At 39.1% G+C, this 16,198-nt stretch overlaps 1 protein-coding gene across 1 annotated transcript in view; it reads left to right on the top strand.

Moving 5' to 3' along the window:
- ndufs4 (NADH:ubiquinone oxidoreductase subunit S4) overlaps positions 1-7,557 on the top strand; it is a 57,060-nt gene extending 49,503 nt beyond the window's left edge. The window contains exons 3-5 of the mRNA XM_061986577.1: positions 2,233-2,405; positions 2,543-2,616; positions 7,372-7,557. Coding sequence (XP_061842561.1) covers positions 2,233-2,405; positions 2,543-2,616; positions 7,372-7,475 — 351 coding nt within the window. The 3' untranslated portion in view covers positions 7,476-7,557. The remainder of the gene's footprint in view (positions 1-2,232; positions 2,406-2,542; positions 2,617-7,371) is intronic.
- Positions 7,558-16,198: the final 8,641 nt, after the last annotated feature.

Raw genomic sequence — 16,198 nt, 5'->3', positions numbered from 1 at the left:
TGAAGGACGGAAAGCAACTAACATTGCTCAACTGTTGTTGGAAAGATATATGCTCGCTCTTAAAAAACGGACATTTACATGCTACATTTAAATATATGGTCACATCAGAATCAATAAAACTTTACTCCAACCTTTTTTTTTTGGCCCCTGTATAAAAAGTAAAATAAGAAATAAATCTTGGCTGATGGATGCAAAGATTGCATAATTTACGACGTGGGTATTTGCTCTGTTGTATGTTTCTGGCATGTCGAGTACGTAGTGGTTTCCTGCGGCCTCTTGGAACACCTGCAGGCTAACCTTTTCGCATGACCCTCCATGCAAGTCCTGCATACTCAAATGTTAGCGATAGGGGGAAAAAAAAGAAACTAACGAGTTCAGTGTAAGATTCTAGAAAACTGCAGGCTTACGTAGAAGCAGCATCTGAAGAGTATTTTTTTTACATTTTTATGGACACAAGTACCAAATCGGTACTTCTGAAATGGTAATACAGTAGTGCCGTAGCACTGCAAAATATACAAAACATACATTTTGTCTAAAAACAATCCATTTTTATTTTTAAAGGTTTTCACAAGTTAATTGATAAATTCACCCAGATAGAATAAAACCCACAAAATATTGTCATAATTATCACAGCTCAGCACTTTTATTGTGAAGGCTGGGCGTGCGCTTCAGTGGGTCTTTCCGGTATTTGTGTTTTGAACAGAGACAAGACTAGGGCGATTTTGGGGAAATAAACTAATTGCAATTTTTCTCTCCAACATTGCCATTAGTTTTGCGAATTTTATATTTTATACACATCGCAACTCTCATCCAAAGCCAGCGAAAAACAGTCAAAGTTAGCCGTTCTGTTCTTCAGCTGAAGCTCCAAGTTTCCAGCTATGGTCTCAACCCGCCTCGTTACAGTGCGTCAGGAGAGTGACACGTTCTCAAATGCGCCCCTCTTCTCCAGGCATATCAGCGCAACAGAGTCCAATAAGCACTCCTTAATAAACTCTTCGTCAGAAAACGCCATACTTTTCTGGCGATTTTGTGAGAAATGACGAAACTTGTCCTGACAGCTGCATCTCTGGGGGTGTGAAATTTGGCAAAAAGTCCCTGTTGGGTTTGTAGTTTTACCATCAACGCATCAGCCTCCCTTGCGCGCACTTCATCAGACAGATTCTGGTATTTTTCCTCGTTCTTCGTCGTGTAATAGCGATTCAAATTATATTCTTTAAACACAGCAACCTGTGTACCACAAATTAAGCACACGGCTTTACCTTTAATTTCTGTAAAGAAATACTTGGCAGTCCATGTCTTGTTGAAAACACGGCATTCGTCATCAACTTTTCTCTTTTTAGCGTCTCGGGGGTAACCGTGCATCAATTGTCGCTGTGCAGCTTCACTCACAGGTTACACACGGACATACGCCCATAAATAACACTTTTCAAAATAAAAGCAGCACAGTTGTATTGCACGCACGACAGATGTTTTTTTAAATTTATTTTGTCATTTGCGATTGCCGCTGTTCACATTCACTCACAATCGCGCACGAGCATAGTCCACACGGAAGTAATACAAATAACGCTTTTCAAAACAAAAGCAGCACCATTGTTTGCACACTCGACATAGATACTTTTTAAAATTTATTTTGTAATTTATGATTGGCCTCACGCGGGCCGGACAGGGACGCACAAAGGGCCGGACGTGGCCCGCGGGCCGTGGAATGCCCAGGTCTGGTCTAGAAGCTGTTAAACTTCTGAACGCTGATGGTGTTTTGTTGCAATGCATGCCAATCTCTCCCCTTAACTTGCACACAACATCCAACTCACTTGAACTGGCCTGTTATTTCGTTTGGTTTCCTGTCATTGTTTTTACATTCTATTTGCACTAAACCATCACAATCTTGTCCGTTTTTTTCTTCTATTCAATTTACAACCTATTCCTATAAACTATATTTTATTCTATTTCAATTAATATGTACATACCATTGTTCTTGTGGTACTTTTTGGACTAAATTTCATGCCATCCCATGTGTATTGCTGCATTAATGTGGCAATGCCTTCATTTAGCACCAGAATAACTACTAGTATGTTTTGGTACCCATCTCTTACGAAATGTTAGTTAACTCTACCAAATACCAGTCACGTGTTTGTTGTCTGCATATATAAAAATCCAGATAGCTATATAGGAAGAAGGACCGTTAATTAATTCCATAGTTTATCTTAAAGTTGATTCTTTCTGTGTTCCCAGGACATCAGTGCTGTGACTGGAGTGCCAGAGGAGCATATAAAAACACGCAAAGTTCACATCTTTGTGCCCGCCAAAACCGCCATGCAGTCCGGAGTCAACACCACCAAGAAGTGGAAGATGGATTTTGACACCAGAGAGCGTTGGGAGAACCCGCTGATGGGCTGGGCCTCAACGTAAGAGCCTCTTCAAACATACACCATGTGCACAATTACCAGAAGGGTTTTTGAGTATTCCTTTTATTATTGAACAACTTCAGTACACAGTCTGAAATGCTAATGAAGCTTATTTCAGCTGTCGATCTGTTTTGCAGCGCCGATCCCCTATCCAACATGTTGCTCAGTTTCTCTTCCAAAGAAGATGCCATTGCCTTTGCGGAGAAAAATGGTAAGAAAAAAACCCCAATACCATTTTTTTAAATGTCATTAAAACATTTATGTCACAGATATTAATTGCAAATACAGTTTTTAAAAATAACCTTTTCACTAAGAAGTCAAAGAACAAACATTAGCAAGAAAAATCCAATTGACAGTTGTAGCTGACTGACGCATAGTTGTCACAGCCCCAATGCTTTATTTCAAGATGTGTGATTTTTTAAGCTTTTCTCTGTCAAGTGGTGGTGGGTATATATATTGTATACACAGGGCTTGGTCCATGAGAAAGGAGGTTGTCCTCCATGACGTGATGAATAACTCTAAAAGCGCATATGCGAGCTTAGTTGCTCATAACCAGGCCGTCAGGACACATATTACTGTTGTAACATCGTTAGAAAGGCAGTTTCACGAAATGGAGGATCTTTAAGTTTGGTTTGGGTCAACATCTTATTGTGCAGTGAAACGTTAGACTTTTAGGAAGGGGTGCATGATAATTATTGGACCAATAACCAATAACAATATCGGGCCGATATAAGGAATATTGACGTCACACCAATAAATCAAATAACATTAAAAACTAGCTCCAAAACCTGATTAAAAAAACCGCCACAATGACATAGAGCTGATATCACAATATATACTGTACAACATAAAAATGCCCATTGTACAATATAATTATTTATTGTTTATATTGTAAATTTGCGTAGGGGCTGCGGCTGATGTAACTGTAGCAACTCTGCTGCCTTGTCGTAGCATTTTTACGTCACTAGGAAAAACTTACGACGGGAGCTGGCGCTAGCATGTTTGTCAACATTGCACAGACATAAAGCACAATAAACCATCAAAACCCAAAGAGGAATTGGTGCCAAAAAGAGGGACGTGGCCCTCTTTTGTTTGAATTTGAAAGTCATGAAACTGACCAAACAATGATCTATAAAACATGCCACTAACGAGTCGTTGCTATCGACCTGAACATGTCCATTCTTTTCTATCACTTGAAGACACGATATGAAGAACAGTACAGAGACTGTGTCAAAATACCAACCTTACCTTTAAGCTACAAGGTGATGAAAATATAAACACACCGCACAAGCCTAACAGAGTTGTTGTCCCAAGGCATCGTCTATTACAAGCAGTCCAGCAGACACCGAGAAATTATAGATGTAATCTCTAAATTCATGTGTCTAGACATGACCTCGAATACAGTCGGAAAAAAGGGCTGCCACTAAAAATAATGTTTGTGTTTTATAAATAAAAGAATGGATAAGAGAAATTGTCATTAATTTCATGTGTGTATTAGGGCTGTAAAAATTAATGAATTAACTCATGTGATTATTCACAAAATATTATCGTATTAATCATGTACAGACTTTGATTAATCATGCAATTTATTTTGACCGTACAAGCTCTTTTACTTAAACAACTATACAGTCAGTAATCCGATCAATGCATACGTCACTACAAAAAGGAGTAAGAAGACTCCGACTGGTGTGCTTGCTGGCAAATGTCTCTCCCAAAATACATCCTGAAAGATTAAACTTTAGATGAAACTGTTACTTTTGTGCAAATAAATGACATGCATTCAAGTAAGGTGTTTAAAACTGTTACTGGGTGACATTCTGACAATAAAATTGTGTTTGTGTACAAATATTGTGGTCTTTTCTTCAGCAAATTTTAATTATGCAATTAATCATCTATGATAAATCATGATTAATCCAAATTCCAAAATGTGAATAATCAGATAAAAAAATAATTGTTTGATAGCCCTATTAAAAAAAAAAACCCCAAAAAACCAAACTATATTGTGACATATTATCGTAATATAATATTATTACTTATAACGGTATATATATTTTTGTCCATATCGCACAACACTACAGTGAGGCAAGATTACCCATACCGTAATCATAGGAGGTCATAAACGTTCCACGGTGTAAACAAACATGGTGTCGATCGTGTGGGACTCCTTTAGAAGACGACATCTGCATGCCGCAAGCACCAAATTCCTTGCAAACACTTCGCGAGGAAGGAAAAAAAAACTAGCTTCAACACATCAAACCTCGCCACGCTGGTCCCCCGAACACCCATGAAGACATCTACGTCGCTAAAGAAGCTGCCTAAAGCCAGCCGCTAAGAAAGGCCGTGGGTCGTTTAGTCCGAAAAGTGCAAAAAGCCCAACAGAGACGACCCAATGGTCAAAAATCTACAACTTCCTCATTGAAAGAATGGTGCTGGAAGGCCAGTCCCCCACCATTGCTGAATACACTACTGTTGTTTTCCAGACTGTAAAGCGCAAATATAAACCGCACTCACTAAATTTTAGAAGAAAAACATATTTTTCCATATATTAGTCCCACCGGACTATAAGACGCGCAAATATACTTATTTACACAGAAGGATTTTGTAAATGTTTATTTACATACCTTAATTGTTTCCAAACGATATCTGTAACGGATGTCTAAAACAGATGATCGGTTTTTCAATCAATCAATCAATCAAAGTTAACTTATATAGCCCTTAATCACAAATGTTTCAAAGGGCTGCAGAAGCCACAACGGCATCCTCGACACAGATGCCACATTAATCTGATCAAATAAAACAGAAGTCATCATCATGGACCCACTAGCTGTGGAAGCTAGCTATCCAATCAGCTAAACAGACTCAATAACTCTACAGTGACGTTTTGGTGAATTTACATTAATAATACTAACACAGAGACAACAATCGTGTTAGCATATTAGCTAAAGCAGACAACGCTAGCTTCATTACATTACGATAGTGCGTACAAATATGCATGAAAACACTCCTACAGACATCCCACGTGGGATGTCTGTAGGAACATTGCTTGGAGTTATTGATGAAGAATCCATACGAGTATGAACGCTATGGACGGCACTTGTACTTCTGGTTGAAAGCTCAGTCTAAACAGAAGGGCACTGCAGCACCTGCAGTGAGCAGACCTGTCCAAAAAGATGGCACAAACAATAACACACAGTTTCAGTGTCTTTGCTTGTTTAAAAAAAAAAAAACTTTGCATTATGGCCGTCAGCGAAGAAAACTCCATTAATTAGCAGCATCGTATTCTTAGCCGCAGGGTTTAAAGCGTAAGAAAAAAGTAGCAGCTAATAGTCCAGAATTTACGGAACTTCCGAACCCTTGCTATTTTCCGGATGCATGTTTGCGACGTGATTGCCACAATCCCGCACATACTGATGGAAGGAAATAGATCTACAGGTTGTCAAATCCACCTTTGTTTGAGTATTTCCTACATCCAAGCGTTAACACACTTTTTGTGTCTTTTTACGCATTAAAATCAGAAAGGATGCGAATTTCCGGAAGTCCTCGCATGTCCCTGGACGCGGATTATTTGAAAAAATTTTACCGCCCGGTTTGCTTTTTAAAATTTTTTTTAATTAGTTATTGCTTTCCGCCGGTGTTTTGTTCTATTTATATTTGCCGGGTCGAATTATTAATTACTGGTCGACTTCAAAGTAATTAATTTTCCGGTACAATTTCTTACATTTTGATTCGCCGAAAGTTTTATCCATCACAAATACTGCATTTCCGTTATTAGGACTTCCGCGTGTTATTGCTTTCGTCATGGCGAGGAATAAACCCAAGAAAATAAAAAGTGGCTTCAGGAGCCACTTTTCAGCAAATGGCTCACTTACAACGATGGAAAGAACACATTTACGACTGGGTGCACTGATTTTCAAAGATCCAGCCTCACCAGGCACCAAGAAACATCATGTTGTAACATGATGTTGGGAGCAGACAAGCAGGAAAGGTGTAACTTTCCTGCTTGTCTGCTCCCACACCGTGGTCGAGGACAGCGGGGGATACGTTCCCTCCGGGGCCGCTATATTGTCGGGGGTAACACTTTACCGCAGTGGGTACCTTCAGTTCCGCTCTTTGGTCGGAATGACGAGGCCGTCAATTTGTTACAACTCTTTATTTCCACAAAGCCAACCGGACATCCACCATGCTATTAACACTCCTGAACATGCTAGTGTTCCCTCTTCTAACTTGCCCACTCACTCACACACGTCCCTCACCCCACATACCGCCATTCTTAAAGGGGAACACACCGCTTGTGGCCATCACGAAGCCAGAGATGAAATGCTAGAGGCATTGAGTGCCACTGTATTAAATGACATTGAAACTAACTTGCAAAATTCAAAGTTTCATTATTTGCCATGAAAGTGTAGATGTGGCGGTTTTTAAACGACTGATGATCTACATACTGTGCAGGTGGGAATAATCAATTAAATTTGTCATAACGTTTATGACAACCTTTTTTGAAAACACAATATAGATATAGATGTAACAGGATAATGCATACATTTATTGTTTGTTTTCAAAACGGTTACAAAAAAGTGGGACCCCCAAAATTTACTGTGGGACCCCATTTTTATGACTTGATGGGGTCCCTGGGACCCCATTTTGAAGATTCCTAGCGCCAACACTGTCCAAGTATGCACAAACTAATGAGTTAATTCTACATTTAAAAAATAATAGACATAAATAAGTTATCGGCCTCAAAATGTTTTCGGTGCATCCCTACTTTTAAGTGTGACAGAGTTCATTATGAAATCCAAGTTAAAACGGCCTGAAAGCATCTGGGAAAGGTTTGTTGAAAGGCGTCATCTGTTTATCACTTGCTGAGACTCTGACAACACACAGCCTGCCGACGTCCACCCAGCGCCTTGGAAGTGGTCCATACGCCACGCTCTCGCCGCCATCACTTACACGGATGTTTGCTCCCCAGGTTGGAGCTACGATATCACAGAGAAACGCACCTCCAAGCCTCGTGTCAAATCCTACGGAGCCAACTTCTCCTGGAATAAGAGGACCAGAAGGTCCGCTAAGTGAACTCAAGACTCATCTGTTAGTCGCCGCGGCGGACCTGTACAATTCTTGTCAATAAATGCTTAATCACACGTTTAAACCAAAACTTTGCAGTCATTATCGCTTTCATTTTTCAAACACGCACCTCATTATCGACTTCCTAATGCTGTGCACTTGATTCATGAAGTGTCTGCAGTGTGCGGATGCTTGTGCAATAAAGAGGGACATATTACAATCACAACCTGCTGGGATAAATATGTGTTGGACAAACCCAGAGGTGTTTTTCCATCTGGAACTTTCCTTCCTTTGAGGATGGTTAAAACTTGGTGACCACATGGCGAGTTTGTTATTTCACAGCTTCTTGTGGTCCCTTTGAATATAACATGGGGACGGCGTGGCGTGGTTGGGAAGCCGTGTTAGCAACTTGAGGGTTTCTGGTTCGATCCCCACCTACTACCAACCTCGTCACGTCCGCTGTGTCCTTGAGCAAGACACTTCACCCTTGCTCCTGATGGGTTTTGCTTAGGGCCTTGCATGGCAGCTCCCGCCATCAGTGTGTGAAAGTGTGTGTGAATGGGTGAATGTGGAAATAGTGTCAAAGTGTTTTGAGTACCTTGAAGGTAGAAAAGCGCTATATAAGTATAAACCATTTACATTGCGCAACAGAGTAATCTATACAATGACAACTAATATACGTGATATTCGAGCAAAAATGCGTGGAGACGACATCATATATTGTCAGATATGCTCGAAGGAATTATACACTGTATCCTAAAAGTTGCAGTTCAACAGCAATTTTCTAGAAAAATGTTTTTGCTGATCTTTCATGCAAGATATTTTTGCTAGACTTCAGCTCAGTGAGCCTCTAAAAATGGGAGTCCAAAGTGTAACACACAGTTTGTTATTGTAGAACTCAAACTAGATGAATTAAAGTACCCCCCAACATTTCTCTGGTACTTCAAATTTGTTGCCATTTATGAACATCTCTGGCTGTCAAATCTTGTTTTGTAAACTCAGCTATACTGTAGGCTCCACAAATATTTGGACAGTGACAGTTTTTTTTATTAGTTTGTCTTTACACTATACACCATTCCCAATTAATTAGAAATTAATCAATCAGCGTGCGATTCAAGTGTAGACTTTCAACTTGAAGAACTGTTACAAAATATTGTAAGGAATTACAATAACCAGTTAACAACTATTACCTCCATTTTAACACTGAAATGGAAATAATGTGCAGTAAAACAAACCCATGGACACCAATAAATTATGTGTATTCAACACAGGTAATATATTTACAATTCAATTCAGACCCCTTTAAATGTTTCACTCTTGGTTTCATTGCAGCCATTTGCTAAAATCAAAAAAGTTCATTTTATTTCTCATTAATGTACACTCAGCACCCAAACAGAAATGTAGAACTTTTGCAAATGTATTAAAAATAAAAAAATCATGTGTACATAAGTATTCACAGCCTCTGCTCAATACTTAGTTGAATACGCAGCCACAAACTTGGCACACCTATCTTTGGACAGTTTGGCCCATACCTCTTTGCAGCAGCACCTCCATCAGGTCGGATGGGAAGTGTTGGTTTTCAACCAGCATCATACAGGTAAAAGCCAGTAAATTAGAATATTTTGAAAAACTTGATTTATTTCAGTAATTGCATTCAAAAGGTGTAACTTGTACATTATATTTATTCATTGCACACAGACTGATGCATTCAAATGTTTATTTCATTTAATTTTGATGATTTGAAGTGGCAACAAATGAAAATCCAAAATTCCGTGTGTCACAAAATTAGAATATTACTTAAGGCTAATACAAAAAAGGGATTTTTAGAAATGTTGGCCAACTGAAAAGTATGAAAATGAAAAATATGAACATGTACAATACTCAAAACTTGGTTGGAGCTCCTTTTGCCTCAATTACTGCGTTAATGCGGCGTGGCATGGAGTCGATGAGTTTCTGGCACTGCTCAGGTGTTATGAGAGCCCAGGTTGCTCTGATAGTGGCCTTCAACTCTTCTGCGTTTTTGGGTCTGGCATTCTGCATCTTCCTTTTCACAATACCCCACAGATTTTCTATGGGGCTAAGGTCAGGGGAGTTGGCGGGCCAATTTAGAACAGAAATACCATGGTCCGTAAACCAGGCACGGGTAGATTTTGCGCTGTGTGCAGGCGCCAAGTCCTGTTGGAACTTGAAATCTCCATCTCCATAGAGCAGGTCAGCAGCAGGAAGCATGAAGTGCTCTAGAACTTGCTGGTAGACGGCTGCGTTGACCCTGGATCTCAGGAAACAGAGTGGACCGACACCAGCAGATGACATGGTACCCCAAACCATCACCCAACCATGCAAACTTTGCATTTCCTTTGGAAATCGAGGTCCCAGAGTCTGGAGGAAGACAGGAGAGGCACAGGATCCATGTTGATTTGATTTGATTTGTCTGAAGTCTAGTGTAAAGTTTCCACCATCAGTGATGGTTTGGGGTGCCATGTCATCTGCTGGTGTCGTTCCACTCTGTTTCCTGAGATCCCAGGGTCAACGCAGCCGTCTACCAGCAAGTTCTAGAGCACTTCATGCTTCCTGCTGCTGACCTGCTCTATGGAGATGGAGATTTCAAGTTCCAACAGGACTTGGCGCCTGCACACAGCGCAAAATCTACCCGTGCCTGGTTTAGGGACCATGGTATTTCTGTTCTAAATTGGCCCGCCAACTCCCCTGACCTTAGCCCCATAGAAAATCTGTTGGGTATTGTGAAAAGGAAGATGCAGAATGCCAGACCCAAAAACGCAGAAGAGTTGAAGGCCACTATCAGAGCAACCTGGGCTCTCATAACACCTGAGCAGTGCCAGAAACTCATCGACTCCATGCCACGCCGCATTAACGCAGTAATTGAGGCAAAAGGAGCTCCAACCAAGTATTGAGTATTGTACATGCTCATATTTTTCATTTTCATACTTTTCAGTTGGCCAACATTTCTAAAAATCCCTTTTTTGTATTAGCCTTAAGTAATATTCTAATTTTGTGACACACGGAATTTTGGATTTTCATTTGTTGCCACTTCAAATCATCAAAATTAAATGAAATAAACATTTGAATGCATCAGTCTGTGTGCAATGAATAAATATAATGTACAAGTTACACCTTTTGAATGCAATTACTGAAATAAATCAAGTTTTTCAAAATATTCTAATTTACTGGCTTTTACCTGTATATTGTCAGATATGCTCAAAGGAATTATACACTGTATCCTAAAAGTTGCAGTTCAACAGCAATTTTCTAGAAACATTTTTTTTTGCTTATATTTCATGCAAGATATTTTGCTAGACTTCAGCTCAGGGAGCCTCTAAAAAGGGGGAGTCCAAAGTGTATCACACAGTTTGTTATTGTAGAACTCAAACTAGATGAATTAAAGTATAAATACAGCAATGTATTTATACATTGCTGCATTTATCTTTCCCTCTCTCCAAGTGGTTCTCAAATATTTTCTGTTATGCTCCCCCTAGGAAAAAGAAAATATTTTGTGCTCCGCCCACTCTTCACTGTGACTATAAATAGTATAATTTGTCTATAAAATTGTTATAACTATAACTCTGCTTATTAACAAAAAGGAAACAACACACCGGTCTTTCCTTGTCTCCCACCGTGGTTACAGTGAAGCCAAGTGCTACATACACTTCATCATATTCTGGTACGGCAAAAAAAAGCAGGGTACCCGAGGTCACACGTGTCCCCCCTGGCATTGCACCGCACCCCCCCCCCCAAGGGAGCCTGGCCTACTATTTGAGAAGGACTGCTCTCTGCTGACTAGTCTCCCAGTTCCTGTGCTAAAAAAACATCCCCACAGCATGATGCTGCCACCACCGTGCTTCACTGTAGGGATGGTATTGGCCTGGTGATGAGCGGTGCCTGGTTTCCTCCAAACATGACTAGCATTTACGCCAAAGACTTCAATCTTTGTCTCATCAGACCACTCGCGGTCACGGTCTGAAGGTCTTTCAGGTGCATTTTGGCAAAGTTTTTCTAAGAAATGGCTTCCGTCTGGCCATGACACCATACAGTTCTGATTGGTGGATTGCTGCAGAGATGGTTATCCTTCTGGAAGGTTCTCCTCTCTCCACAGAGGAATGCTGTAGCTCTGACAGAGTGACCATCAGGTTCTTGGTCACCTACCTGACTAGACTAAGATGAATGCAGCAATGTACAGAGACATCCTGGATGAAAACCAACATTTTCCATCCCGTAATGGGTCAAACTGCCCGGAGATAGGTGTGCCATGTTTGTGGCATTGTGTTCAAAAAGTGTAATTGCTGTCAAAGGTGCATTAACAAAGTATCGAGCAAAGAGTCTGAATACCTATGTACACATTATTTTTGAGTTGTTTTTTGTTTTTTTGAATACATTTGCAAACATTTCTACATGTCTGTTTTTTCTGTCAAGATGGGGTGCAAGTGGGTACAGAATGAGAGATAACATTAACTTCTTTGTTTTGAGCAAAGGGCTGCAATGAAACAAAGAGTGAAACATTTAAATAGCTCTGAATACTTTCCCTAGCCACTGTATGTGAGTTGAATCACAGAAAATGAAATGGATGTTCTCCAGTGTCACCGCTCTGTGAGTTTATCAAAGTGTTATCAATCAGGGCTTTAACATAATTTTAATTGAAAACAGTAATACTAACCATGGGAAGTTTTACCATTATACCATGTTTATATATATTTTTTACTATTCAGCCTTTTTACAAAATAAAAATATATACAGTATAAAAAATGGGGGAAAGCTTTTTTATGTGGCATTTTTCAGAAGGTGATGCGAGCATGTCGCTGAAAACACAATGGCTACATGCTAGCATGAAAATGACTAGAAAAGCCCACACTGTGTCAATTCAACCGAGTTGTTTTTGCTTAATTTTGCACATTTTTATACGGTGGTTAACTTCATACTTGCATGACAGTTAAGAATGTCCAAATGTTTCCAACAGTGCATTTGTTACCCAGAAGAAAAAAGTATTTTTTTTATAGTACTGAGCTAGAAGGTTGTGCAATGTTTAATAGATGTTAAAAATAGGATAGCTATGATGTTAATCGAAGCATTTACTGGTCTTTTCGGGAAAGGAATGAACCAAGCGGTCGCTTAGTTTCGCTAATGTGGGGAAGTGGTCAAGCCGGAGAACGATTAAAACGGGGTCTCACATTCTGCGGCGGATCTGGCTGCCAGGTCTTGTTTGTGGTCTTTGTGTTCAGTAAACAGTGGTGTTACTCTGCGCCCGGTCTCACTCTGCGTGACTGCACTGACGTTCACATACCAGCCGTGGGTGCCTAATTGGTATAGCCCTTCGTTAATTAACGCACTGCATTGCAAATCTTGTGCTCAGTATTTATTTTGTTCTATCGCCGGGCGCATCAAAGGCGCCGATCTGATGTGAGTGTAATGGTGCGATGGGGTCAGCGGGCCGTGAATGACAGCATGTGTTGCGTTCAGCCTTTGAAATGCACTCGGCGATAAGCTGCAGAGGGAAAAAAACACTTTTAGCCCAAGTTTGTATCGTAAAAGTTGAAAGCGTTCTATACATGCACGAATGTACGCGCGGTGAGAGGCTTTGTATAAAATCCTCATTAACTATGCCATGGTGTTCACCAATACTCAAAAGGAGGTCATAGTTCATATTGAATTATTATATTGGCCTCATTAGTACACAAACAGACCTTAAGGCAGTCAATGGGTGTGCAAGGACATGTTGAAGAACGTCAACCAGCCACTATTTATATCCGTAGTGTAAATTTAAATCATTCATGGGGGGGGGTGGGTCCTGATCCAACCAATCTTGGTCCAATATCAGCAGAATCAGATCATATCGGCTTGCATCTAAAATCTTCCATATAAAGCATGATATAAGCAGTCCTTAATAAATTCAATAAACACACACGGTTGGTCTGTTTTTCTATTTTAGTCATTTACAAAAGGTAAACATGCTGCTTGGCTTTAGGCAATGAGGAGCTAGCAGCTACACAACAGCTAAGCACACAAGCTAGACATACGTAACAGTAACAAACGTTTAAAAAATGTTTTTTAAATGTTATTTAAATTTTTTTTCTTACAATTTCTTAAAAAACAGACATTTTTTAAGAAATTGTACGAAAAAAATAACATTTAAAAAACTTTTTTTACATTGAATAATTGTAAGACTATGAGGTTATTTTTCATCTGTAAAACAACACTACATCAGAGAAGTTCTTTATTAACATTAAATAAAGAAAATATAGATCAACTTACAACAAAGAATCACTTTATTAACATTGTTTTTTAGGTTTGTATTTATTTTATTCTGGAGCTAAAACGTCTGCATAATAGCAGTTAATATTTTTAGAGATGTTTTTCTTCATTTTATATAATTCAATTATTTAGAAATAAAAATATTTTTACATTTTCCAGAGATTTCATTTCAGTCAAATATTTTCACATTTGTATTTCTCTATGGTAGTTTTTTAAAAAAAAGATTAAAACAACCCCTCTATTATAGTCTTTGAATTAACTTGTTTACATTATTTTTATCCCCAAAAAAATAAAAACATTTAAAGCCTTTTATTTAACGATAAACATTTGTTTTGACAGACAAACCATTTGATACTAAACAATACAATTAAATCAATTCAAATTGATTAGCAACAATAACTCAGTTGCACAATGTACAAGACACTTGAACCATCAAAACAAAAATGAATATTGTATATATTGTTTATTATTATTATATCCCTACTTTTCTAACATTTCTAACCTTTTCCAAAATAATAAAAGTAGGTATGAGTCCTGCTGTTTTGGTATCAGATCAATATCTGTATCGGCCAGTACTCAAAGCGCCAATATCGGGAGTGAAAAAATTGTACGTGGACGCCCCAAACTCTCATCATACTTTTGTCTGAAGTTGTTCAAAATGTTTAGTACTAAACAAATGTCTTATATCAAAAGGTAAACATGTACTAATATGACCTTTGACCTCAGCTTATGCGTTTAACATAGCCAGACAATTGGACCAGAGAAAATCACAGTTTCTGTACAACAAAACAACTTGAATGAGAATGAATGCTTTCTTGTTGAAACTGCTTTCTTTCTTGAGTCCACCAGGAACATTTATGGGAAAATGAGGAATTTTTAAACCCTAGTTGCAAGTTTAATTGAGACTTGCAACTGCAAGAGCATAAAACCATGAGAGAAAATATTTTGTAAGGTCTGTTAAAAGTGTTCTTCAAAAAAAAAAAAAAAGATTTGGAGATGGCGCACATGTGATGTGACTTCGCTCAAGATGCTAACACCATGCTTACTATGACAATAGTACACTTTGTTAGACTACAATTTGAAGCAGTTTGCACTCATTCCAACAAAATGAAGACTTATGTCAGGGATGACCAAAGTGCGGCCCCGGGGCCATTTGCGGTCCATAGCTAATTTTTCAAAGACCAGCGGCACAATGGTTAGCATTCTATTGTTAGCATAGTCTTTTGCTAATTTTGCAGCGTCAAATATTTTGTTATTTGATGCAGTACAAACGCAGATTAATGGTGCTATTTATGTCCTTCATAATGAAGATGAGTGAGACTTACACATCAGACTGGTGTTGACTCCAAAATAAACCATGTTGGTGCTTTAGATAAAAGTTTAGAACTAATCAATGACATGCATTTGAGTCAAATGTTTTGAAAAGGTTCCCGTATGAAAATAGAGTTGCATTAGTGCGTGAATCTTTTCAAGGTGATGATGATGCTGCAAGTAATTCACATGCAGAATGCAAAAAGATTAAAAAACTGAATCATTTGACAGTTGTAATAGTTCTCGCTGTATTTACCTGCTAACTCCTGAGATGGATGTTATTTTTGATGAAGTTTTCCCCACCAATTCTGACACTTTTTGTTTGTCAGTCTGGGTTCCTGCACATTTGGGGGCGTGCCAAGTCGACCAAGGGGTACAAGAACCAGGAAAAATGACAAACTACTGGGGCTGTCGGACTTCATTTACCCAAATAAGCACCATGTGTAATACGCGGAATTGGCAACACTGTTGTTGCTAGCAGCCTCTGTAGGAACTCCGGTGATAACTCAACTCATGTGGATGGACATCACTTTTCTCTCTGACTTACTTTGATGCTAATAATCTTGACAACCAATATACTTTTTTCTTTGTCCACTTTTTTCCTGTCACTCAACATCAGCTGGAATGCTCCTGATTTTTATTTGTTATTATTGTCTTAACTTTAAAATATGTGAGTTTTCGTATAATATGTAAACTGTATCACAATATAAGCATACTTGCCAACCTTAAGACCTCCGAATTCGGGAGATGGGGTGTTGGGGGCGGGGTTGGGGGTGGGGCTTGGTTGCGGGGGCGGGTTTGAGATTTTCTAGATGAAATGAAATTCTTTTTTCCAATCATTTTGGAACTTGCAAGCGTATTTCTTCTTCTTACTCGTTGTCGCCATGTCTCTTCTTCGTTCTTCTGCTTTGTCTCCTTCTTGTTGTGTGTGCAGTTGTGCACTGAGCTCCAAAAGCTGTAGATGTTATTGTAGCATCCCGGAAGAGTTAGTGCTGCAAGGGATTCTGGGTATTTGTTCTGTTGTGTTTATGTTGTGTTATGGTGCGGATGTTCTCCCGAAATGTGTTTGTCATTCTTGTTTGGTGTGGGTTCACAGTGTGGCGCATATTTGTAACAGTGTTAAAGTTGTTTATACAGCCACCCTCAGTGTGACCTGTATG

Source organism: Nerophis lumbriciformis, linkage group LG12 (genome assembly GCF_033978685.3).
Source record: "Nerophis lumbriciformis linkage group LG12, RoL_Nlum_v2.1, whole genome shotgun sequence".
Taxonomy (NCBI): domain Eukaryota; kingdom Metazoa; phylum Chordata; class Actinopteri; order Syngnathiformes; family Syngnathidae; genus Nerophis; species Nerophis lumbriciformis.
The sequence above is the reverse complement of the archived record's forward strand: the minus strand, read 5'-3'. Positions and strand labels throughout refer to the sequence as shown.